At 45.5% G+C, this 25,843-nt stretch overlaps 1 protein-coding gene across 1 annotated transcript; it reads right to left on the reverse strand.

Moving 5' to 3' along the window:
- Positions 1–1,315: 1,315 nt before the first annotated feature.
- Positions 1,316–24,703, reverse strand: MOSPD1 (motile sperm domain containing 1). The gene is made up of 6 exons (XM_075941019.1): positions 24,418–24,703; positions 14,440–14,697; positions 14,171–14,246; positions 9,878–10,101; positions 5,060–5,221; positions 1,316–1,853 (listed from the first exon to the last, which is right to left on the reverse strand). Exons 2-6 carry the CDS (start codon positions 14,591–14,593, stop codon positions 1,822–1,824), a joined length of 648 nt encoding a protein of 215 aa, XP_075797134.1. The 5' UTR covers positions 14,594–14,697; positions 24,418–24,703; the 3' UTR covers positions 1,316–1,821.
- Positions 24,704–25,843: the final 1,140 nt, after the last annotated feature.

Raw genomic sequence — 25,843 nt, forward strand, 5'->3', positions numbered from 1 at the left:
ACCCTATATAGGCCTTTCATAAATAAACAGCGCAAGATTTTTGTGAAAAAAACAAGCCCTATCTAGGGAACATTTGACTTTAGTTTCAAAATAGACAGATTATATTTATATTGGATGTCACACACAGAACTTGTTTCTTTTCCAGCACGAGACAAAACAGAAGTGTATAAATTCTTCCAAACTCTAAAAATCAAAGCTGAACTTCAATTTCTTGAAAAACAAAAATCAAGTATACTTGAATTATACGTGTATATAGAAGACAATTTCTATGTAGCTATACATACTCAGGTTATTACAAATAGGAAGTGGTGAAGTTAATTTCTGAACTACTTTGAAGTGGGAGTCCTTGACACATGAATTTTCTCTTGCTATATTTGTATGTTACATGTATTTATAAGAGACATTTTTTGCATCAAACTGTAAAACTCATTCTATAGTTAAGACCCCCTACCCCTATATGCCATATACAGTAAACTTCCGATAATCCGGCACCTTTGGGACCCAGGGGATGCCGGATTATCAGATATGCCGGACTATCAGAAGGGGGGGCTATGAGGGGTCTGGGGTGGAGGGGAATGCCACCCCAGACCCCTCATAGCCCCCCCTTCCAATAGTCCGGCTCTGCCCCAGGCGTCCCTGATTCACCCGCTGCTGAAACTGACCAGCAGTGGCTGAATCGGAGACGCCTGGGGCAGAGCAGCTGGAGTGCTGCCGGGTTGGTCCGGTAGCGCCGACCCATGGCGCGGTGGGACCAACCCGGCAGCACCCCACCTGCTCTTGGGGACGCCTGGGGCAGAGCAGCTGGGGTGCTGCTGGGTTGGTCCCACAGCACCGCTCCTCGGCGCTACTGGACCAACCCAGCAGCACCCCAGCTGCTCTGCCCCAGGTGTCCCCAAGTCAGCCACTGCTGAAACTGACCAGCGGCTGATTCCAGGAAGCCCGGGAAAGAGCAGCTCTGCCTCCGGCTTCCTGGAGTCAGCCGCTGGACAGTTTCAGCAGCAGCTGAATCGGGGACACCTGGAGTGCTGCCCGGTTGGTCCCGCAGCCCCGAGGAGCAGTGCTAGGGGACATATCCTGCAGCGCCCCAGCTGCTCTGCCTCCGGCTTCCCCGATTCAGCTGCTGGTCAGTTTTAGCAGCGGCTGAATAGGGAAAGCTGGGGGCAGAGCAGCTCCAATGGTCCGGCTGCCCGGAGCACTTCCGGGTTCCTGATGGTGCCGGACCATCAGGAGTGCCGGACCCTCAGATGCCGGACCATCGGAGTTTTACTGTACTTGTTAATGATGTCTGGAATTGAGAATGAATTACTTTTCCATCTAAACATAACGTATTTATTTCATAGTTTTTAGTGATGGAATTTCAAATTTCATCTTAAATGACAAGCCTTATGAAAATGCTGATCATTCTGGTATTTTTACATAATATGTTACGTAGTAACCTCTGTACTTACAGCAAGGAATAAACAAATGAATCTTTCAGAATGAACAGTTTGCTTTTATAGTGATCAAACACTGATGTGAACATGGATTTAAAATAACAAATGTTGCTTTAATAAATTTTGTAGTTATAAAAGTTCCTTCAAAATAAGTTCACAGATGTCACTAAACATTCCATAGCTGTAACAGAAGCACCTCAAGAGTGCTTGTCAATTATTTATAGTTACATAGTTAAAATATATTACACTTCTGAAAGTATTTTAAATCACTGAATAATTTTTCTAGCATCTTAATGTGTCACATGGGAGTAAAAGGCAGTCCACATTCATGATGTGAATATATAGTAAGATAAGGTTGGGGATTTTTTACATCCAATTAAGTCATTACTCATGTCCTCAAGATAACCATAGTGATGAGACCTGAAAGACAAGAAACGAAGAATAGTTTAGCTTAACTGAATAAAACATTCAAAGACAAGGCCTAGCTGTTGCCTGTCACAGGTCAGAAAACAAGATGAGTGAATAAATGTGCACAGTGAATTTATATTATACATATTTCACTTAAATTCAAAAATTACTCAAAAATGTGGCTTAATCAGAATCAAAGTTTATTTAAAATGTTAGCTCTTTAGAACCAATCATGTTCTGTGAACAATTATGGATCAGATTTGTCTGGAAATTTACCTACTGTTGCTAGTTAGATTCTGTGCAGGGATCGTCTTACTTTGCATGTACAGTACTTAGCCAACAAGGCCCTGCTTAGTTGAGACTTTCAGGTGCTAAATGTTGCTGGCACCACCAAAACTAAGTAACTGAAAGATTTCAACTCTGTGCATTTAACTGCTCCTTTGTTTACAGACAGTCACAATGGGCGGCTTGTCTCCTGCCATGTGTCATCAATCATGTAGTGTGGGATGTTCCCTCAGGCTTCCCCCAGCACCCAGCAGTGTGTATGTAACCAGCAGCAGAGCCATAGTGAATATGTTTGCTCTTGTAAACCTCCACTCATAAAAGCCTTCCCTATCAGCAATGAAGGAGACTGAAGAAGTGTCAAATTTGACTTTTTTTAAGTTCTCTAGCATTAATTATGCAACTGCCCCTCCCCCCTTTAACAAAAAACAGGACTATGTAGCACTTTAAAGACTAACAAGATGGTTTATTAGGTGATGAGCTTTCGAGGGCCAGACCCACTTCCTCAGATCAAATAGTGGAAGAAAATTGTCACAACCATATATACCATATATATTATGGTTGTGACAATTTTCTTCCACTATTTGATCTGAGGAAGTGGGTCTGGCCCTCAAAAGCTCATCACCTAATAAACCATCTTGTTAGTCTTTACATAGTCCTGTTTTTTGTTTCAGCTACACCAGACTAACAGCTACATTTCTGTCACTATTCCCCCCTTTAAGGCTGAATTGCTGATACTACATAAACCTGAAATGAGCCTACTCAGGTTTGGCACATTGAGCAATTTATTTTGTTTGACTTGGTTTGCTTGACCCTAATTTTCCCTCTGCCCCAGCTTCTCAAACAGATTATATATTGAATATAGATCTGCAAGCACAGAAGCATGTAATGCTGCCCCATGGTGAACCCTGTAATTGTTCAGCAGTGACTGATAGATGGCGGAGAGCACTGAGTCCAAAGGCAGCTAAACGCAGACCTGCAAGGAAAGTACTGCTCCCTGAACCAAATAATGTATTTCCACTGGAATGCTCGTGGTAGCCTCTGCCTCAGCACACTTTTAAAGTGGAAGTCCACAGATCATTAACTCGGATTATGGTATAGGTCATATGAAAGTTTGCCTGGACATTGTGAGTTTTACATCATCCAGAGTTTGAAACTAGTTAACCAAGAGCTTGTCAGCCTGAATGCAGCTACAGGCAGTCCCCGACTTACGCGGATCCGACTTATGTCGGATCCGCAGTTACGAACGGGGCTCGCCCCGGAGGACACGGACTGCGGGACCTCGCGGTCCTGCCGCCCGTGTACTCCGGGGCTTTCTCCGCGTCTCCCTGGTCTGCAGACCAGGAAGACGCGGAGCGGCTCGGGCAGCGGAGCAGCCCGGGCGCGCCTAGACTGCCTCGCTGCCCGAGCCCCCCCGCGGCTTTGCAAAGCCTCGGGGAAACTGGCAGCGGGACAGCCCAGACGCCCCGCGGCTGTCCCACTGCTGGCGTCCTCCGAGGCTTTGCTCCCCGTCTCCCTGGTCTGCTGGTCTCCAGCAGACCAGGGAGACAGGGAGCAAAGCCGCGGAGGATCCAGGCGGCGGGACCGCAGTGCGTCTCGGTCCGCCGCCCGCGTCTTCCTGGTCTGCTGGGGTGGGGGTGGGGGCGGGGGCGCAGCTAGTACGCCCCCCCCCCCCTCAGCAGACTAGGCTTTTCTCCGGACGCCTGGGGCAGAGCAGCTGGGGCGCTGCCGGTTGGTCCCGCAGCGCAGCTTTGGGCGCTACTGGACCAACCCGGCAGCACCCCAGCTGCTCTGCCCCAGGCGTCCTGATTCAGCTGCTGCTGGTCAGTTTCAGCAGCGGCTGAATCAGGACACCTGGGGCAGAGCAGATGGGGTGCTGCTGGGTTGTAGCAACCCAGCAGCACCCCAGCTGCTCTGCCCGAGGCGTCCCAAGTCAGCTGCTGCTGAAATTGACCAGCACTGACTACAGGAAGCCCGAGGCAGAGTTGCTCTGCCCCGGGCTTCCTGGAATCAGCTGCTGATCAGTTTCAGCAGCAGCTAACTTGGGGATGCTTGGGGTTCTTAAGTTGATTCTGTATGTAAGTCGGAACTGGTGGTCAGTTTCAGCAGCAGCTGAATCTGGACGCCAGTTCCGACTTACATACAGATTCAACTTAAGAACAAACCTACAGTCCCTATCTTGTTCGTAACCCGGGGACTGCCTGTATAGGTCGTAATGGAAAGAGAATGTGCTGGGGGTGGCCTGCTGCAGTCATTCAGTGTTCTAACTTGTAGGGTCTGTTTTAAGAGGTCTAGGATACAGAACTCAGGGCACACAGTTACAGGAATACTTTCCCATTGATAAGCACTTCATCCATTGACAAAACTAAAACTGTTCTTCATACTATGGCCTGGTTAACACTACACTGCTTGGTCAGCGTAAGGCAACTGATTTCGACCAAATTATAGAACAGAATGAAATTACTCTCAACCCTTTCCTCTAAGGGTGTGACTCAACTACAGGGTTTTTTCAAAAAAAGTGGCCTTTTTTCGAAAAAACTTCCCCTGCATCTATACTGCTGCCACGTTATTTTGAAAGTAAATCGAAAGAACACAGCAGTTTTTTCGACTGCAGAAAACCTTGTTTTACGAGAAATGAAGCCTTTTTTCTAAAGTGCTCTTTTGAAAACAAGCACTATGTAATGCAAACTGTGCTTTTTTGAAAGAGCATCCACACTGCCTGGGTGCTCTCTTTCGAAAAAGCGGCTAGCTTTTTCGAAAGTATACTGGTTGTAGTCTAGATGCTCTTTTTTGAAAGAGGCTTGCAGTCTAGATGTAGCCTAAGACATGAAAGTACATCTTCTCATCAAGCCAGGACTGAATTTCATAGAAGTTCCTTTGATCTACCCTTGAGCTCAGGTAGAGATTGAGTTAAAAAATATTTCCAAAGCACTTACCTAAAACATAAGCAGCTACTAACTTTTGATTCACACTTAAATGGAGGTAGAGAGGCACCAAGGATTCCACTTCCCCCAGTGTGGGCAGCATTAGTGCACCAATGCATACTATTCCCAGGAAGACTGTTAGTAAACTAGGTCCTGAAGAGGCAGATCTGGTTTCTGGAAAAGAAAATTGCATTCATTGCAATAAAAGTCTGCAGCACTTCAACTTTAAATGCTCGGCATTCTGGAAAAATGTGTAGAGTCCGTGTGTGTGAGATGCTGACGAATCATGGGATTTGCATTTGCCATGTTCCTTTCATCCCCTCATCTAGACTCAGCTCATTTCTCAAACTCTGCTGGGACTGATTTTAACATTTCAAAGCACCAGACTGTTTTCAAACATCATTTTTCCTAAAGGAAGACAAATTACAAACACATTTCCTTCTTTTCTCTTCATTTCCCCGGACCCAGCCCTCAAGTTAACACTAGTGGGAAGTGCAGGATCTCTGATCCTGTGGCACAGTTCTGGTCTAATAGTCCGTGATATAGTTGGAGAGTTGAGGATCCGTACATTGCACTGATGTAAGTCATCAGTTTCCAGAGCTAATATATTATGGTACCAACTGCAATCACAACATAGTGACTCTCAGAAGACCTTTTAGATATTATTATAGAAAATGTCATTGCATATGATCCTCTCTCCTCTTGCTGCCTATAGAGTTAGGCTCATGGGGATTAGGCAGCCTGGCTTACAAATGTAGAATGAGGAGAAATAATACCAATATAACTTTAAAAATTCCTCTTAAAACATATGCAAGTCATCCTCGAATTAATGTTTTATAATGTTTTCAACAGGACTGGTAGCACATTTAACCAAAACGTACTAATAAAACCTTTAAACAATGGGACGCCATGTAGTTTCGTTTTGGTGAATAATACTGGATGAATATTGCGGGTAGACTGCAGTTCTGTAGACCAAATGACAGAGTTGGAGACAAAGGTACAATGGACACATTATTTATATGGAGGTAGTACAAAGATACTCTCTTCCTAAAAATACTGTAAAATAACTCAATAAGACGACTTTCTTGGGGTTTAAGAAATAAACACTATCCCTCTCAGTCGGCAGAAGCATTAGAGGTTAGCTAGGTTATCCACAACAGCTCTCTTCCCTCTGAAGAACTGTAAATATATTTTGTTATGCTTTTATGACATCCTTGATATTTCTTTACATTACCAGTGAAAGTGATGCTTGGTTATGGTAAGAACCTTAGATGTCTGCCCCACTTTAATCATTTTATACCTCACAGAAGCTAAGTATCAGAAAAAATCAAATGTCAATAATTGCTTGAACAATCAATTAACATGAAGATTCTAGTTAACAAAAATGCATCTACAGATATAGCTTACAAGCATGATGTCCCCTCATGGGAAAAATTCTTAAACTTTCAATGTAACAGTAAATTACAGAAATTTTCACTGAATATAAAATTATTCAAAACCTATTATTTGTTTACTGGGAAAGGTATACATAGTTGGGATCCAAATATAAAGGTCTGACTGGACTCTCAGCAGGAGTTTGTCTTGATGAGGACAAAATGAGCTAGCTAACACAACAACCTAAAACTCTAGTGCACCAAATTTTAATTAGCATCTGCTAGTAGGTGAACTGAAGCTGCCTAAATTAGCTTCCCCTTGATTTCAACTTGATCAGCTCATGTCTGCACTACAGCTATAGAACACTAACACAGTACTAGAGAAAACATTACCGTTTACCCTCATCTAGACCTACTAGAGAAGACAAAGCAGAAATGGCCAGGTCAATTTTGATTATTTACATATAGCTAGAAGGTTGTGACCATTCCTTTCAAGTGAGAACTGTCATCCATGTCCTTGCCACCTTTAAGATTTGATGACTACAATAGGAACTACAGTTTAAACCATCTAAAAATGGAAGCCGGAACAGAATGCAGACGACACTTTGTAAGTAAAGTATCTTACTTAAACCATATTAAACCAGCACACAGTGATCTGTTTTGTCTGCTTATTGGTTTCTGGATGAAGTTTAAAATGCTGATGTTGACTTACAAAGCCCTAAATGTTTTACTAGAAGGGTCTGTTGGCTGCACAGTCTCAGCGAAGTCTCTGCAACATGGGAATTCAACCCCCTACTTGGTCCTGGATCAAATGCTCACAGGACACACTCCAAACTCATCTCTTTCCCAGGCATTTATGGGTGGGAAAACTCAGAAAAGGGGTGGGGGAGAACTGGAATTTGGAAACTGCCCAGCTTGAACTGAATTTTACTGCTGCACTTTTAGGGTATTCTTTGTGATGTGTTTACGTGATGTTGACGGTACCTAAGGTGTATGGCTAGTTGTCCTTTTGAGCATCTGTACAAATCTTGACAAATAAACCAAATAAATGAATAATCAGGGCTCCATCTATATTGAACGTCTGTCTTGGTGTGTGTGCAAAAACTCCACAAGCACCCCATGTTCTGCATTGTAGAGGCTACTCTCTGTTCTGCAGCAGACAGTTGGAATTTGGCTTCACAGCGCTGCCCAAACCCATTCCTTTCCCAGCGGTGGAGTCCGACTGCCTATCTCATTGACACAGACATAGCAATGGGATGTTTCAGCAATGCCTGAGAATGTACCAAGCACACAGACTCCATTCCCTGGATTTGTTAGGAGTCAGGATCTTGCATGGCTGACAGTCTGCAAGGGAAAAATATTTAACAGGCTGCATAGCCTGAAGAAGTCTCTGTTTATTTACAGTGTCCTATACCAGATGCTTCAGTGGAAACCACAAGGAACCCTGTAATGAAATAGCCTGCCCACAGCAAAGTTTCTTCCTAATCTCTCTGTGACTGATTTATAACTTGTGGCATAAGGGATCATGTATGTGTCCGATTCAAATTTCATTGAAGACAATAAACATGCACCACTGGGTTTTTGGGATCAGACCATTTTTTACACTATCAAGTGGGTGCACTAATGCATACAATATCTTTTTTGAAATTTGTGCAAAGATGCATTCATCCGAAGAAAACAACTGTCCCATGCCAATTTGGGATTTATATAATGCTAAAACAGTTTATGACTATTTTGTTTTTACAAGAAGAATTCTCTCATGAACCATTTTTCAGGAAAGTTGTGGGCAAACTGGAGAATGTCCAGAGGAGAGCAATGAAAATTATTAAAGGTCTAGGAAACATGACCTCTGAGGAAAGACTTGAGTTTGTTTAGTCTGGAGAAAATGATAGGCCTGACAATAGTTTTCCAGTATATATATATATATATATATATATATATATATATATATATATATATAAATAAATAAATAAATAAAGGTTGTTGCCAAGGAGGAGGGGGAAAAGATTCACGTTAACTTTTGAGGATAGGATATGAACCAATGGGCTTAAATTGCAGCAAGGGATTGTTAAATTAGGACGTTTTCCCTAATGTCTATCAGAATAGACAAGCTCTGGGACAAACTGACTAGGGAGGTTGTGGAATCGCCATCATTGGAGGCTTTTAAGAACAGGCTAGACAAACACTTGTCAGGAATGGTGTAGTTATATAATCCTGTTTGGATGCAGGGGACTGAAACAGATGACCTGTTGAGGTCCCTTCCAGTCCTACACTTCTATAATTCTATGCCAAGTTACTATCTCCGCTAGTGCTTTTGATATATTCTGTTGTAAAACTAGGCAAATCTCGATGTCTGGAAGATGTCTGCATATCCCCAGGGGTACCTATATCCCTGGTTGAGAATCACTGGCCTAAGCACACCTACCAGTGGGCCCTGAAGGTAAGACAGCCTAGGGAATGCCTATTTTTGTGAATCTTGCTGGGGCTCAGATGTGAATTAGGCCTTGTTGGGCAGTGTCAGTACGTTAATGGGGGAAAACATAGGAGCCATAGTACCGTAGGCTCTTAGATGGTTAGGTGGCAGCCGTGCAGGGCTTTTGTGCAAGCCAGTGTTTCCTAAATGTTGGACTTAGGTGCTTAATTGCCACCTTCGTGCCTAATTGCCACTTTCAGCACATACATTCCCCCATTTGCATCCCATCCCTGCTTTTTCTGGAATTAAGCTATCAGAAGTATTGGCAGTGGTGGGGGAAAAGGTGCATTTTCAGCCAGTCTAGTAAAGATTAGAATTTCTAGAAGACAACAAACAATGAGTTAATGACCCTCCCCACTCTGCCATTCCTAGTTAGCTACAGCTCATGCTTCATCCATGGCAACTGGTACATTCTCTACTCTCTAGTCTATACTACTGCATGAGCATAGAAGGAATTTAGAACTCCATTTTTCTGTACATTTCAGAACATGGCATACAAGTTCCACGTGTGGAAAATGTTTGGCTGTATCAACTGCTGGTCAGAAGGTAGAGAATTAAAGTTCTGAAACAGACAAAACTATATTTGGAGACACACATTGATAGAACAAATTCACTCCAAGGGCACGGTCCTGCAATCCTTCTGTAGCCACATCTGCTGAAGTCAGGGGCAATTTGCTTGTGTAGTAGGACTGGACCCTTAAAAGATGCATTACCTAAATAACCACAACTCTGGATAGCACATGTAACTTTAGGGGCACAAAGTAGTTTATAGCTCTCTCATTTGACTAAAGAGGAATAAGCAAGACAGCAATAGTGTGAGCTCCAGAGCATTATAACCACTCTTCACAATAACTAATGTGCTCTTATATAAAGCCTACATTGACTCCCTTTTTACTACCTTTCTTATAGTGTAACTTCTTTCCAGTCATTTCAGCTGCACCAATTTGTTTGATCCAGAAGAGGATTAGGTAAGACTTTAACTACCTGGTTGACACAAAGTCTGCTCAAAAAAGACACTTTCAGTCAGGTGTTCTTTTATTCTTTTTTCCTCCTCTTCCTTTTGCTGCTGCTCTTTTGAAGATGGAAGTAGTGTAGCAATAACCTCTTTTCGCCCCAATGCTTTCCTCTGGCTTTGCTCAGACACTTGGAGCCGGAATTTGTCTATCACGCCATAGTGACAAGCCCGAACGTCTCTGTGACGAATCACACTGCAGATAAAAAAAAATTATCAAAACTTTTATAATTTTTTTTAAAAGCTAAAATAATTATACTCAGTCACAAAAGCTCTAGTATTAGGGCCATCTTCAAAAACAAATCTGCTCTAGGAATTCCATCTAGATATGTAGTTAAACTTCTGCAGAACTTTTCACTGCTCTATGAATCTCTGACATTCTGATTAGCAACCTGCAACTGACTTGCAACAGCCAGAGCCCTACACCCAGCCAGCACTCTGTTTCCCATACAACCACTCCCCTGTGGTCATTCAACAGCATGAATGTCGCTGCTAGCAGACCCCTCTCTTTCCATTTGATTAGAAACAATCAAGTTCTGGGCACATCCCGTTGTCCTGGCACAAACAAACCCTGACCTTGCTTTAAGTTATGATAGGAGGAAACTGCATACCAAATTTGGTGGTCCTAGCTTCTCTTGAACAAGCAGTCTCACAGACAGATTCTCTCAAATATATAGTAGATAGCCACAAAGGGATGTTATTAAAATACTAGTTATGCCGAAAATTAACTTGTAATTTAAGTAGGGCTTTCAAAAGGGAACAGAACGTGACAGAGGTCTGAGATACATCCGCCTGTAAACCATGTGCTTATTGAACCTTGGAGCTGCTTTGGAATCATAACCTCAGAATCAAATGAATTTGGCCATGATGGCATTTCATCAAGTACATTTATTACACCCATGGCAAGACAACTGCCATTTGGTGAAGCATGGGCTATCTTGAGTAGATCCCTGAGCAATGAAGGTTTGATTCTGCAGTCCTTACTCAAGTATGCACTTTTGCTTACATCAGAACTGCAGTTTCAAGCCTTTGATTTTTATTTTAAGGTTTCTTGTGTTGCTTTAAAATCTTTTCTATTGTTAGTAGCATGCTTCTACACATCAACATAAGCACAGCATTATATAAAGATTCTGCTTGAGCATACACAGTCACTGTCAAGCAAATAGATGTTCTCTATAGGCCCATATAAACAGATACATTCTTCTGTTTCTTACTGGAGAGCAGTGCATAATTAGAAGCTCTGTAAAATATCAGTTTATCTGGCAAGGGGCCCTACAAAGAGAGCACAGTTCATATCCTAACCTCACAGCAATGAATACAGGCAGTCCCCGGGTTACGTACAGGATAGGGACTGTAGGTTTGTTCTTAAGTTGAATCTGTATGTAAGTCGGAACTGGCGTCCAGATTCAGACACTGCTGAATCTGGACGCCAGTTCTGACTTACATACAGAATCAACTTAAGAACCCCAGGCGTCCCCAAGTCAGCTGCTGCTGAAACTGATCAGCAGCTGATTCCAGGAAGCCCGGGGCAGAGCAACTCTGCCTGGGGCTTCCTGTAGTCAGCGCTGGTCAGTTTCAGCAGAAGCTGACTTGGGGACGCCTGGGGCAGAGCAGCCGGGGTGCTACTGGACCAACCCAGCAGCACCCCATCTGCTCTGCCCCAGACATCCTGATTCAGCCGCTGCTGAAACTGACCAGCAGCGGCTGAATCAGGACCTGGGGCAGAGCAGCTGGGGTGCTGCCGGGTTGGTCCAGTAGTGCCCACGGGCGCTGCAGGACCAATTGGCAGCGCCCCAGCTGCTCTGCCCCAGAGTCCAAAACAAAAGCCTGGTCTGCTGGGGGGGGGGGGAGCACACTAGCTGCGCCCCCCCCCCCCCCAGCAGACCAGGGACACGGGGAGCAGAGCCGCAGCGGCAGCGGGGTGCCGCACCTCTGAGGCTTTGCTCTGGCAAAGCCTCTGAGGCGCGGGACCCCCCCGCGGCTGCGGCTTCAGTCAGGGTGCCTGTGGTCTGCTGCGGACCGTCCCCAGCAGACCACAGGCACCGGGACCCAAGCCGCAGCCGCGGGGGGGGTCCCGCGCCTCTGAGGCTTTGCCAGAGCAAAGCCTCAGAGGCGCGGGGAACCGCCGCTGCTGCCGCTTTGACTGAAGCGGCAGCAGCGGCGGTTCCCCGCGCCCCTGAGGCTTTGCTCTGGCAAAGCCTCAGAGGCGCGGGACCCCCCCGCGGCTGCGGCTTCAGTCCGGGTGCCTGTGGTCTGCTGGGGACCGTCCCCAGCAGACCACAGGCACCGGGTCTCATGCGGCAGCAGCGGGGGTTCCCGCACTTCTGAGGCTTTGCTCTGGCAAAGCCTCAGAAGCGCAGGAACCCGCCCGCTGCTGCTGCTTGTGTCCCGGTGCCTGTGGTCTGCTGGGGACGGTCCCCAGCAGACCACAGGCACCGGCACCCAAGTGGCAGCAGCAGCGGTTCCCGCGCTTCCGAGGCTTTGCTCTGGCAAAGCCTCAGAAGCGCGGGAACCCGCCCGGTGCCCCTGGTCTGCTGGAGACGGTCTCCAGCAGACCAGGGGCACCGGAGCAGCTTACGAACGGGGCTTTCTCGCCCCGACTTCCGGGGCGAGAAAGCTCCGTTCGTAAGTGCGGATCCGACATAAGTCGGATCCGCGTAAGTCGGGGACTGCCTGTAGTCCCAAGAACATTACCCATACTGAGACTACATCCCCCAAAATAGGGTCAAGTATGTACTACTGAAAAAAATATTCTTGGAGAATGTAACTAAGGCAACTAATGTTTTCTGAGATGGATGCAAAGATAATCAATCACAATTTCATGAAGATCAGCTACAGACCAGAATGACCCACTGAATTACAGTAATATAAACATTCCATGCACTGGTATGGGTTGATCATTTTTGTGTCTAACAGGATTGTTGTCCCTATTCACTGATGTTTTTTTTACTGGTAAATGCTACTTGGTTATTCCCTTGAAATTCCCAATAACTTCTGATGAGGCTACTGAAACCATACCAGATAATACTCTGTTATAAGGAGCCTGTCATTTGCTTTGCAGTGAGCCAAACATAGCCCAGAGGGGGCGGAGTGTTTTTGATCCCATCCTCCATTCCCACTCTGCCCCTTCCCCCAAACTCCCACTGTTGCCACACATCCTCCCAAGTGTGCCAAGTGTGGTAGATAAGAGTATCTTCACTAAACAGGGCAGCAAAAATATACTGTTACGTGGACCATGGAAAGCATGCACACAGGTTCTCACTTTGCCAATCTGCACATAATTCTTGACAAAATAAAATCAATCAATCTTAGGACTGCTGATCTCACCAATCCTAGCAAACAAACAAACCTCATCATAGAAAAGTATTTTAGTGTGGATCATATTATTAAGACTTCCATAAGTTTATAACTATCCCATAGGATCTATGCAACACCTATCCAATCACCCTGTTTAAAAAAAAAAAAAGGAGATAGCAGAACCCAGAACTATATTTTTAAAAGATTACTGTACACTTATTAAAATAATATTACAATCTAAATGTTGTGATTCAGCACCCCTGATTCACTGTTTGGGGGTGGGTTGACAATACATAAAATTTAGCAACACGTGTGTTTGCTTGTTAATATAACTTTGCAGTTCGATAAGATTCAGGTAGAATCTGTTACTTGAATATATAAAGTATTTAATTTTATCTGGATAATTTAGAATTCCCAACAACTTGTGTAAGCACTAAGTTATTCTAATATTCAACAAAGTGTAAATGATGTACAGGCTTAACCTCTATAATTTGGACTTCCCTAGTCCAGCAACATCCCTGGTCTTGCATCGTCAGTGACCCCACGGCTGCTCTGGGGATGGAGCATTCACAGGAGAAAAAAAAAACTGGACTAGGGCCAGCAGCATTGCTGGACCAAGGAAGAGCAGAGATCTAGCATCCGAGGGGCCAGCAGCAGAGCCCCGGCGAGCCAGGAAAGTGGAGTTCTGATGGGCTGGGACCCAGGCCAGCAGAGCCACATAGCCTCAAAGCCCAGGTGGCTGGCAGTGGAGTGTCGCCAGCCAGGAGTGGAAGGACCAGCGTTGACCTCTTCTGGTCTGGCAAATTCCCTGGTTTGGGACTAGCCATGTCCCAAGGGTGCCAGACCAGGGAGTTTCAATCTGGTCTGAAAATATGCCTTTTAAATACTAGTGGAGGTTCAGATATATAATTAACTTTCAGTTATTCAAATTTTCTAGGGTTAGAGAAAACTGAGCTATTTTTACTTACATATCAACACAACATTGTGGCTTCACTGCACCTGCAGCATCGACAACAACATATTTATTTGGAGTTGTGCAAAGAACTGAAATGAAAAGGATATTGGTGGTTATATGGCATAAATCAGCAGTAGCACAAATTTTAATAAACAGATTGTAATAAGAGAGAAATCTGAATTTCTGCATAACCCGATAAGTTTTATAACTTATGTTTGTTACATAAATTACAGGTAAATGGATAAAGGAAACCTTAAATGAAACTAAACCTAAGAAACCCACCTTTAAATTTTAAGGCAAACTCATAAGGGTTATATAGGGTCAACACCTGTTTGTGTGTTGACTGGTCATCTGCATAAAATATAAGCTCCGTAGGAAACACAAAAACAGGAAGATTTCCTTCCACTATCTCTGGCTGTCTTTTTTGTTGCTGCATTGGCACCGAATCCTTCCTGCTGCTTCTTCTGCTCTTATAATTTTGTATCCCAAACAGACTTTTGGTTTTGAGTCATTTAAGAATTCCAACACATTTTGGCAATTCTGCAGAGAAAGAAAATGAAATGATGATTGTGTTTGTTTTCACAAATCCATAGAACCTCATCAGATGGCAGATACATAGATACAGCACTCGACATTTGGTTTTTAGCTTGTTTATAATTATTTTAAGTGCCTTCAAATATGTTTAAGCCAACATAACTCTACTCATCTTTGACATTTACATCCATTAAAAAAACCCTTGCAATACAGTAAGGCTGCGTCTAGACTGGCATGATTTTTCGCAAATGCTTTTAACGGAAAAGTTTTTCCGTTAAAAGCATTTGTGGAAAAGAGTGTCTAGATTGGCACAGATGCTTTTCCGCAAAAAGTGTTTTATCTGCCATTTTCGCCATCGGGGCTTTTTTGCGCAAAACGGTTCTCCGTTGTCTACACTGGCCCTCTTGCGCAAAAGCATTTGCGCAAGAGGGCTTTTTCCCCGAACGGGAGAGTCATTGTATTTGCGGAACACTGACAATCTTACATTAGATCGTCAGTGTTCTTGCGCAAATTCAAAGCGGACAGTGTAGACAGCTTTTGTGGAAAAACTTGCCAGTCTAGACGCAGCCTAAGTGAATATGCCCTTCTTTCGTTATTATTTGTATTGCTCTACTGCCTCATTCCTTAGCCCTGGAGCAAGACCCCACTATACTAAAGACTTAACAAATACAGCAGAAGAAGACTGTCCCTGCAGCAAAAAACCTATAACCAGAGTATAAGACAAGAGACAACAGGTGGATGAAGACAGACGGGAGAGCCTAAGGAAACAATAAGACAATACTGGTCTCTCCAGCTCATCTGTGGAAGTGGGTTTTGCCCATGAAAGCTCATGATATATACCACATCTACACACAAGCAGTTATTTTGACATAATGTCAAAATAATGTTGAGCTGAAGGAACGCTTACTCCAACTCCTGTAACTTTCATTGTATGAGGAGTAAGGGAAGTCAGGGGAAGAGTGCTCTCTCTCAAAATAACTGCTGTGTAGACAGCACCAGAAGTAAAAATAAGCTATTTTGATTTAACCTGCATAGCCCAAGTTGCACAGCTTATTTCGAGGTTAGCCCTGCTGTGTAGACGTGCCCTAAGATACCACAGTATTACTCGTTTTTAAAACACATCAGTGGCTTAACTGAAACATCCCAAGATACAATACATTATGTGCCAGTTCATGTTTGTATATGAATCAGGTCACAGTGCAAAGATTCAGATCAAAAGAATCAGGAAGACCTTCTTTCTTTGCCTAATTGCATCTCTGATGTCTGATTGTAATAGAATTTCAGTGTAAAGGCAGTGAATTAAAAAAATAGTATGTATAAGATAGGTCATTATTCAAAAGTACAGGTAGGTTTTTTTTTATTTTAATCACATTTATTGAAGCTAATTTTGTAATTATTTAAGTTGATATAACAAATAATTGTTTCCCCCCCATGTGTAAACAAAATATTACCCCTCCCTTCTAGATTTTTCAGGTTCATTTCTGGAATCTCAATCCAAACAAAACAAAAAACAAAGCCTCACAACATGTTCATATTACACACGCAAATGTAATTTATAAGGGTGCGTCTACACTGCACCCAGATCTCGAAATAAGCTACGCAATTTGAGCTATGCAAATTGCATAGCTTATTTCGAGTCAATTTCGAAGTAGCTTATTTCGAAATTTGGCACTGTCTACACAGCACTTATTTCGAAATAAATTGCTATTCTGAAACATCCCTTACTCCTTGTGGAATGAGGTTTACAAGGACATCAGAATAGTGAGCCCATTATACTTTGAAATAACGGGCATACTCAAAAGACTCAGAATAGCTATTTTGGGATACCTCTGGTATCCCGAAATAGCGCTGCAGTGTAGATGTAGCCTAAGATAAAAATAAGGCTCCAACCCTGCAAATATGAATACAGGCAGTCCCCGGGTTATGTACAAGATAGGGACTGTAGGTTTGTTCTTAAGTTGAATTTGTATGTAAGTCGGAACTGGCGTCCAGATTCAGCCGCTGTTGAAACTGACCAGCAGCAGCTGAATCAGACACGCCTGGGGCAGAGCAGCTGGGGTGCTGCTGGGTTGGTCCAGTAGCACCGCACCTCGGCGCTGTGGGACCAACCCGGCAGCCCCCCAGCTGCTCTACCCCAGGTGTCGGCGAGAAAAGCCTGGTCTGCTGGGGCACAGCTACTTCGGGGTTCCCTCACCCCGTTCTTAAGTAGGGATCCAACGTAACTCGGATCCACGTAACCCGGGGACTGCCTGTACAGATGCTTGCCTATATGTGCTAATAGGTAATTCCACTGAAGTCCACAGGTTTCTACAGGGCACGTCTACACAGCAGGGCTAAACTTGAAATAAGCTACACAACTTGAGCTATGCTAATTGCATAGCTTAAGTCAAAATAGCTTATTTTGACTTTTGGCGCTGTCAATTCACAGTGCATGAAGTTAAGTCTGCATGACTGTGGCCTAAAATCGTACTTCACTGTGTTTTCTACCGACCAATAATCTCAGGAGGACACTGGGAGTTGACTGGAGACTCATAAGCTGGGTGTACATGATGAAATGTTAATTTAAGAAAAACCTCACTTGTGCTGTCTCTCATGGAGTTGAGCCTCCTAGTGGTTTCCAGCATATTATCACCACATCAACTAAACCGGCTGCTCATGTGTTCAACTGAACTGGTGGTTGCACCAGTGGTAATTCTGTTTCTAGAATTCCCTAATGCAGACATAGCCCTGAAGCTATGATTGGTAAGTAAATGCCTAATTTTCTATTTTAAATCATGAAATTGCATTTAATTGTGCCAATATTTTATATCTGAGCGTATTTTCACAAAACTGATACTTAAAAATCCAAAAGGGACTAAAACAGCTAGGCTGTGTCTAGACTGGCAAGTTTTTCCACAAAAGCAGCTGCTTTTGTGGAAAAACTTGCCAGCTGTCTACACTGGCTGCTTGAATTTCCACAAGAACACTGACGATCTCATGTAAGAAATCAGTACTTCTTGCGGAAATACTATGCTGCTCCCATTCGGGCAAAAGTCCTTTTGCGCAAAAGGGCCAGTGTAGACAGCTCAGATTTGTTTTGTGCAAAAAAGCCCCGATCGCAAAAATGGCAATAGGGGCTTTTTTGCACAAAAGCGCATCTAGATTGGCATGGACGCTTTTCCACAAAAAGTGCTTTTGCGCAAAAGCATCTGTGCCAATCTAGATGCTCTTTTCCGCAAATGCTTTTAACGGAAAATTTTTCCAGTCTAGACATAGCCCTAGTATAACTCTACTAGATGCACAGAATTTAGTTCTGATTCAAGATTTTAATTTATTTTAAAAAATTCTCGAAGAGTAGGTGCATATTGTCCTTCCCAAGGACTAACTGTTCTTATTTCAGTATCTTTCCCCCCCCTAAAATCTATTCTCCCTTCAGAACACATGATTAGCATTGTTGTCTATTGGAAAGTAATTATGTTCTTTTGAAATGAACTCCCTGATGATGATATTCCTGACCGCTGTTTTATTTCTATTTCAAAATGTGTTTTAACTAGGCTACATATCAGCAACTTAAGATTCTGAGGCAATTTAGTTTCTGTCCTCTGCTAAGAATTTTGGTAAATACTTTTTGATTCAGAAGAGATGAATAAGCTCTGCAATTACTTTGCACAGCAAGTCTAATTAGTAGGACTTGAGCATCTTAATGTCTTATTGCTAAATAATATTACTGTTTCATTCAAATCGTACAAGAACTGTATCTGGGTCTAACTTAAAAGAATGCTAGATCACAGGAATGCAAAACTGTTTTCAAATAAGCGGTCTCTTACAGGCAATAGAAGAGAGAATTTTAGGAGAAGCAAATTACAGAGCAATATGTAGTTCAAGAACATAAGAAATAAGATACCAAAAGTTCATTAATATAAAAATCTACATACATGCAATTGGCAAGACTGCACAAAAGATTTTCTTCTGATTGTTTTAAACATACTTACTACATTATGGAATAACTAATAGAAAATATATTTTTGGATATTTTTAAATATTTTATGGGCTCACTAAAGTTCTAATAAATATGATTCTTTATTCTTCAACATTACATTTTATTTAGGGATGTAAAATCGCAGTTAATCAGTTAACCACTTAAACATTAGGTTATCCTAACGTTTAACCAGTTAACTGACTAAAACGGGATCCACATTGGGGACTGCTCCAGCCCAGGTAGAGCAGCCCCTAGCCCACGGGCTGGGGCTGCTTTGGTTCCTCGCTCCCAGTCCTAGACAACAGCAGCCCCTATCCGAGGCAGGCCCTCTACTGGGATCTACTCCAGAACCAACCAGTAACTGGTTAACCTTTCACACCCCAATTTTGTTTCTTTTTAACACATGCATTGAATTCATTGCAGACTACCTCAACTCCAAGAGTCATGGGTTTTAAAAATATACATATGCATCAGGCTGATGCTTCTGCTTTCTATGTATTGGCTGAGTAAAATTTTATTATTCAAACTGGTATCAATGAAAAGTAGCAAGTTTTCACCAATTTTGAGGACTAAGGTCAGTATACACTATAGTCTTTTGTACCATAGTAGCATCAGTTAGGAACAAGACACTATTTTTTGTAAAAACGTTTTATTGACAAAAGCCTTTGTGACGACAGCATAAAAGTTCTTTGCAGATATAACTTATTATGTTTTCTGAATCAGTATAAACTATACTACCAAAAGTATTTTTTATTATCTGCATCTCTACTAGAAGGATTTGCTGGTGTAACTATAATAATACCTAGGTCTTATAAAGCACTTTTCCTAGTAGATTTCAAAGTACTTTATTAAAAAAGAGGTATCTAACAGCAAAACTCATTAGAACGCAAAAGGACTATTAAGAACATATAAAGCTAAGCATGGGCATAAATCTTTGCAATAACAGGGCCTAAGGCCTCACACTCCTGCAAACTAATCCACACAGGTGGACTCCTGCAGCTGTATGGAGCCTCAGTGAGACACTGCAAGGGTAGGTATCCATTTATACACAGCTCATATCATCTTAGCAGTTGTAACTGTTTTGCCAGCAGACAATACAGTGTGACAGCTACTTTACCCTGATGATATGCCATGTCACCAAAGGAATCTTCCTACACAGAGTACCAAAAAGAACACTTCTTGTGTCATGACAGCACTGGTTGCCAGCACTTCCTTTAAAAATCTTTCTACAAGAGGTTTTAACTTGGCAGAGAAAAAAAATGGAGTAAAATGTAACTTATTTCTCCAAGCATAAATCTATGATTTTGGGCTACTTTTAAATGTAATAAAAAAGTGAAAATAAAATTAGGAACTTTCACATTTAAGATTCTGTTCTATTCATGTTCTTGTAACCTGCTTATCACCATGATTTCTGAACATATCCTATACCAACCAGGGTTTTTCAAACTGTGGATCATGGCTTTTAAGTGCAACCCACTAGCTGATCGTGAGATGCTTTGTTTACCTGCCTGGGAGCGGTGCGATGGGAGCTATGGGAAGTGCTAGGGACCAAGACACTGCTCTCCGCAGCTCCCACTGGCTGGGAACCATGGACGGTCGGTGAAGGTAGGGCTGGGGCAGGCAAGCCCCACACCAGCCCTGCCCCTTCTACTGAGGCCCCGTCCCCCACTGGGGCCAGGGGCTAACTCTGTTGCAGCTCTGCAGTTTCCTCCCCTTATCAACTAATTGACTAGTCGATAGAAATTCCATTGACTAGTCGATTAGCTGATGAAATGCCATTTTGCATCCCTAATTTATATACAGGGAGACACAGGTCCTCTTCAGAATCATTACAAACCAAACGAAAAAACAGTTGAGGGCTGCATGTTAAGTGAGAAGCCAAAACAAAAATCCCAAAACACCCTCACTAATGTGATCCCCGACTGAGACACTGCCCGCATTCCCCTTGCACACCAGAGCACGGGGGGCCCAGACTAGTAGATTTTGTGTGCTCCAGCCCCATAGTGGGGCAGCGGAGAGGCTGGAGCACTAGTGCAGGCTCCCCAATGCTGAAGTAGCAGGGGCTGCATTCAGGCCCCAGACCTTAGGTTCCCCACCCCTGGTTTAAGTTACAGTTAAGTATTAGAATGAGATTCCAACAAGTCAACCAACTTTATTTGTATCAGAGTAATTTTAGATGGCCTTAATATGTAACTATACAATCTACATATTAAACTACCTGTAATTACTTGGGAGAGAGAGTTACCAAGTGATTAGAGCACAAAATCAGATATCAAGAGTTAGGTTCTACTATTTCTAGCTGTTATTGACTCACGGTGTGATCTTAAGCAAATTAGTTAACCTTTCTGTGCCTCAGATTGTTAATTTATAAAAGTTTCAATTCAGCAATATATTTAAGTGTGTTGCCCATTTAAAACTATGGGACTACTCAGAGGCATATTTTGCAGAAGAGGAGCCAAAATGATTGTACTATTATTTACCTATTTACTCACAGGGCATTGTGAAATTCAAGTAATTACTTGCAAGGTGCTTTGTTTGGATAACCTCAAAGAATTATCTATTACATCATATGAATGTAATGAGATACAAGCAACATGATTTCTGGTGTCCATTTTTGTAAGTTTCTGCAAAACAATGTTAAAGAATGAATGCTAAAAGTTATATTTGGATTAAATTTAGCTAGGTCAAAGAGAAAAAACAAGGATATTCTAAATAATGCTGGTGCAGTTTCTTATCCATTCCAATTTAGTTAGGTAATGCAGAATATAATGTAAATCAGTCTCAATCTGAATGTCCTTATTTTTGTGCTGCTTACAATATTTTTAAAGGAAATGGGGTATGTTAATACTATATGTTGTTTTTCTCCCAGGTCAAGTAAAGCTGTCAATCAGAAAACAAGAAATTCAAGCATCTGAGAGAAAACAGCTTGAGTTGGGCTAGCTGGAAAAAAAGTCTGTTTTTCCGAAATGTGACAAAGACAGTTCATCTTGGCCAATGCTTTGTGTACCACTGTCTTTAAAATTGTTTCTTGATGAGTTGATCTTATAAGCCTCAGCTGTGGCAGAAGTATTGGTGCACCTTAACTTTGTCAAAGTATTTTCCAGCAGTGAGCAGTAATGGCATAATTAGTGTAGCCCCTAGATGGGTATGGGGAACCTCCAGCCCATAGCTTGACTTGATCTGTCCTGTGAAGCTTGGGGCTCTCCCTCCTCCTCACAGTACAGGGAACCAGCACTGGTGCTCCAGGCACATGGTGAGTCTCTGAGCCTCAATACCCCCTGCATTATAGATGTGAATGGTTAACCAGTTAGCACAGGGGTGGGCAATTATTTTTAATGGGGAGCCACTCCAAGATTTTGGCAAGTGGTCAAGGGCTGCATTTTGGCAAGTGGTCAAGAGGGGTCTTGGGGTCTGGGATAGAGGTTGAGTGCAGAAGGGATAGGAGACTCAGGTGTAGAAGAGGGTGTGCAGTCTGAGAGGGAGTTTGGGTGAAGGAAGGGATTGTGATCTGGGGCAGAGGCTTGGGCTGCAGAGTCCAGGAGGGAATATGGGTACAGGAGAGGATTCTAGCCTGAGGGAGGGGGTGGCAGGGTCTGGGAGGGAGTTGTGACCTTGGAGAGAGGGGTACAGAGGCTTTGGATGGTGGCCTGGGGCAGGTAGTTGGTGGGAGGGAGATAGGGTGCCAAAGGCAGGCTCTGGCTGGGAGGCACTTACCTAGGCAGCTCCCAGTCAGCAGCTTTGCAAAACCTGAAGGCTGCAGTGGCAAGCTGCTCCATGTGGCTATGCTCTCAGTAGGTGAAGGAATGGGAGGAGGAGGAGTCTTCACTGGCTGTCCCTGTCAGCACCAAAACATCTCAGCTGCTATTGGTCAGAAACTGGCCAATGGGAGCTGAGAGATTTTGCTGAGGGGTGGGACAGAGCACAAAGCCTCACTCCAGACTAGAGCAGACACATTTAAAGTGGCTGCTACTGCACGGCTATGTCTACACTGTCATGATTTTCCGGAAATGCTTTTAACAGAAAAGTTTTCTGTTAAAAGCATTTTCGGAAAAGCGCGTCTAGATTGGCAGGATGCTTTTCCGCAAAAGCACTTTTTGCGGAAAAGCGTCCGTGGCCAATCTAGACGTGCTTTTCCACAAAAAAGCCCGGATCGCCATTTTCGCAATCGGGGCTTTTTTGCGGAAAATAAATCTCTGCTGTCTACACTGGCCCTTTTGTGCAAAAGTTTTTCGGAAAAAGACTTTTGCCCGAACGGTAGCAGCATAGTATTTCCGCAAAAGCAGTGACAATCTTACATGAGATCGTCAGTGCTTTTGCGGAAATTCAAGGGGCTAGTGTAGACAGCTGGCAAGTTTTTCCGGAAAAGCAAGTGCTTTTCCGGAAAAAGTGGCCAGTCTAGACACAGCCCACGTGTTTAAGGGTCCTAGTAAGGCGGCCACGGGCCAGATCCAACCCGCTGGCAGTCTGTTGCCCACCTCGGAGTTAACATTACCCTTAAAATGTAACCATTACAGTTAACTGCTGGGGGCTGGAGCCCAGCTGAAGCAGTTCCCAGCTGCAGGGGAAAGCTGCTCCAGCCCAGCCACAGCGGCCACTGCTGCTTGGCCACCGCTGCTTGGCCACTGCTGCTTCGGAGTGGCTGGACTGCCCCCCACGCTCCCGCCTGCCTGTTTAATCAGTCAGCTGGTTAAACTTAACATTTAACTGGTTAACTAATTAAACAGGATTTTATATCCCTACCTCATGTGGTTGAAGCACCAGCTCTCCACTAAAGGGAGGGGGAGCCATAAGGGCTGGATCAAAGCAAAGCTTGGACTGCATCTGGCATAGGCTCTGCCTGGAAGTGAGGAGGAAGCCCCTCGCACATTAGAACAGGGAAATTTGGTCCCTGTACTGTTTGCAGGCTCCACTCTGTTGCTCCCATTGGCCAGGAATTGCAATCCATGGGTGTGGCAGCGGAATGGTACTTGCAAGTATGCTAGTGCAGAGACAACTGTGCCCCCAGCAGCTGCATCAAGTAGGCATCCCAATACCCTGTCAGCTCCTGCCCAGACCCTGCACCCTACCTACCAGACTCCCACCCACCCTGTTTCAGGACCCTACCTCTCACTCGCTAACAACCCACTCTCCAGCAGCCCCTCCCACACACTGAGCCCCTCCTACTAGCGCCAGGCCCCCAGAAGAGTTAATCCAGTTCTGGGAGGAAGCCCTGAGCCTTGGCAGTGCTGGAGTGGGAGGGGGGCGAGGTCTCTCTCTCTCTCTCTTTTTTTTTTTTTTGCATCTCAGTTGGGGGCCACCCCTGGGAAGTTGGGGTTTCTTGGGGCTTTTTCCACTTCTCAGTGGGGCGCGGCAAAGGCCCCCCAAAGGGGTTCCCCACCCCTGCCCTAGATGCTCCCCACTTCGAGCACCGCCCCGTTTCCCAGACCTCACAGCTGTGGGCCGAACGAAGGGCGCGAGCGGGCAGGCTGGGTGCCCCCCGGGCCGGGGTGCGGGTCCCGTCCCGGCTGGGGGCGGCCCGGCTCGGGAGCGCCCCCGTGCGGCGGCGGCCGGGACCGCAGCTCACGTGAGCGTGTTTACAGCGGCGGCCCAGGTGATGCCGGGACCTGTCGGGGGGGGGGGGATTCCGCGGCCCCCACACCCCGCGGCAGCCCGGCGGGCGGGGGCTGGGACACGAGCCGGCTCCTCCCGCCCGCCGAGCCGGACCCTCAGCCCCGAGCGGCCGCCGCCCCCCCGCGGGTCCCCCAGGGCCCGGCCAGCGCCCCACTCACCGCTCGGGCCCGCCGGGTCCTGGCTCGCCGGCTGCCAGCGCAGAGCCCCTTTGTCAGCCCCCCCCCCGCCGGCCGACACTGCAGGAAGCGGCGCCGCTGTGGCTGCCGGGATCGTGGCTGACTCGCCCCTCGCCTTCCCCGAGTGACGTCATGGCCCGGCGGCCGCGCGCTGCGGTCTCGGAGCGCTCGTGGGGCGGGGGGGCGCCCGGGGGAGGCGGCTCTCGGGGCCCCTTGCGCCTCTGGTCCGGGCTGACACCGCCCCTCTCCCGGGCTGACGCCCCCCCCCCGCCCCCTCCCCCCTCCCCCGCCCCCTCCCGGGCTGACACCCTCCCGCCTCTTCTCCCCTCCCCCCTCCCGGGCTGACACCCTCCCCTCTTTCCCAGCCTCCTCCCCCCTCCCGGGCTGACGCCCCCCCTCTCCCGGGCTGACGCCCCCCCCAGGCTGACACCCTCCCCCCCTCAGCCATCCTCCTCTCCCTTCCCCCCTCCCGCCTCCTCTCCCTCCCCCCGCCCGGGCTGACACCCTCCCCCCCCCCGCCTCCTCTCCCCTCCCCCCCCCGGGCTGACACCCTCCCCCCCCCTCGCCTCCTCTCCCCTCCCCCCCCCCGGGCTGACACCCTCCCCCAGCCTCCTCTCCCTTCCCCCCTCCCGGGCTGACACCCTCCCCCCTTTCCCAGCCTCCTCCCCCCTCCCGGGCTGACGCCCTCCCCCCCGCCCGGGCTGACACCCTCCCCCCTCCCGGGCTGACACCGCCCCTCTCCCCTCCCCCAGCCTCTTCTCCCGGGTTGATACCCTCCCTTCTCCTGGGCTAACACCCTCCCCCAGCCTCCACTCCCCTCCCCTTTCCTGGGCTAACACCCTCCCCCATCCCCCAGTCTTCTCTCCCCTCCTAGGCTGACACCCTTTCCCCTTCTCTCTCCTCCCCCCCCCCCCCCAGGTATTTAAGGACAGTCTCCTTTATCTGTGTAACAGTTTCCACATAAACTGAAAAAAACAACAAATAGTCTGGTAGCACTTTATAGACTAACAAAACACGTAGTTTCCCCATAGTCAGTGTACGCAACCCCCTTTGGTGATGCCACAGCCCACACAGCTATGGTCACCTGCCCCTATGGTAACATCTGCAATTGAGAAACAAGTTACACACAGGCACGCTAGCTAACTCTGTGCCTCCTAATGACGCCGTGGCTCCCTCATCCTTTTGCTTCTAACAAAAGACAGGACTATGCAGCGCTTTAAAGACTAACAAGATGGTTTATTAGGTGATAAGCTTTTGTGGGCCAGACTCACTTCCTCAGATCAAATTGTGGAAGACAATTGGCATGACCATATATACCAAAGGGATACAATAAAAAAAAGTGAACACATATAAAATTGACAAATCAGATTTTAGAACAGAGGGGGAGTGAAGAGGGGAGGTTAGTGTC

Source organism: Pelodiscus sinensis, chromosome 13 (genome assembly GCF_049634645.1).
Source record: "Pelodiscus sinensis isolate JC-2024 chromosome 13, ASM4963464v1, whole genome shotgun sequence".
In the NCBI taxonomy this organism is placed as follows: domain Eukaryota; kingdom Metazoa; phylum Chordata; order Testudines; family Trionychidae; genus Pelodiscus; species Pelodiscus sinensis.

Bases quoted from the DNA above. Each gene is read 5' to 3' on its own strand.
- MOSPD1 (XM_075941019.1), bottom strand. From the start codon at position 14,593: ATGCAGCAACAAAAAAGACAGCCAGAGATAGTGGAAGGAAATCTTCCT. The intron at 5,222-9,877 runs GTAGTTAAAGTC...TTTCTTTTCCAG, and splicing joins GCAGACTTTGTGTCAACCAG to AAACCAGATCTGCCTCTTCA. The intron at 1,854-5,059 runs GTAAGTGCTTTG...CTTGTCTTTCAG, and splicing joins AGTAGCTGCTTATGTTTTAG to GTCTCATCACTATGGTTATC.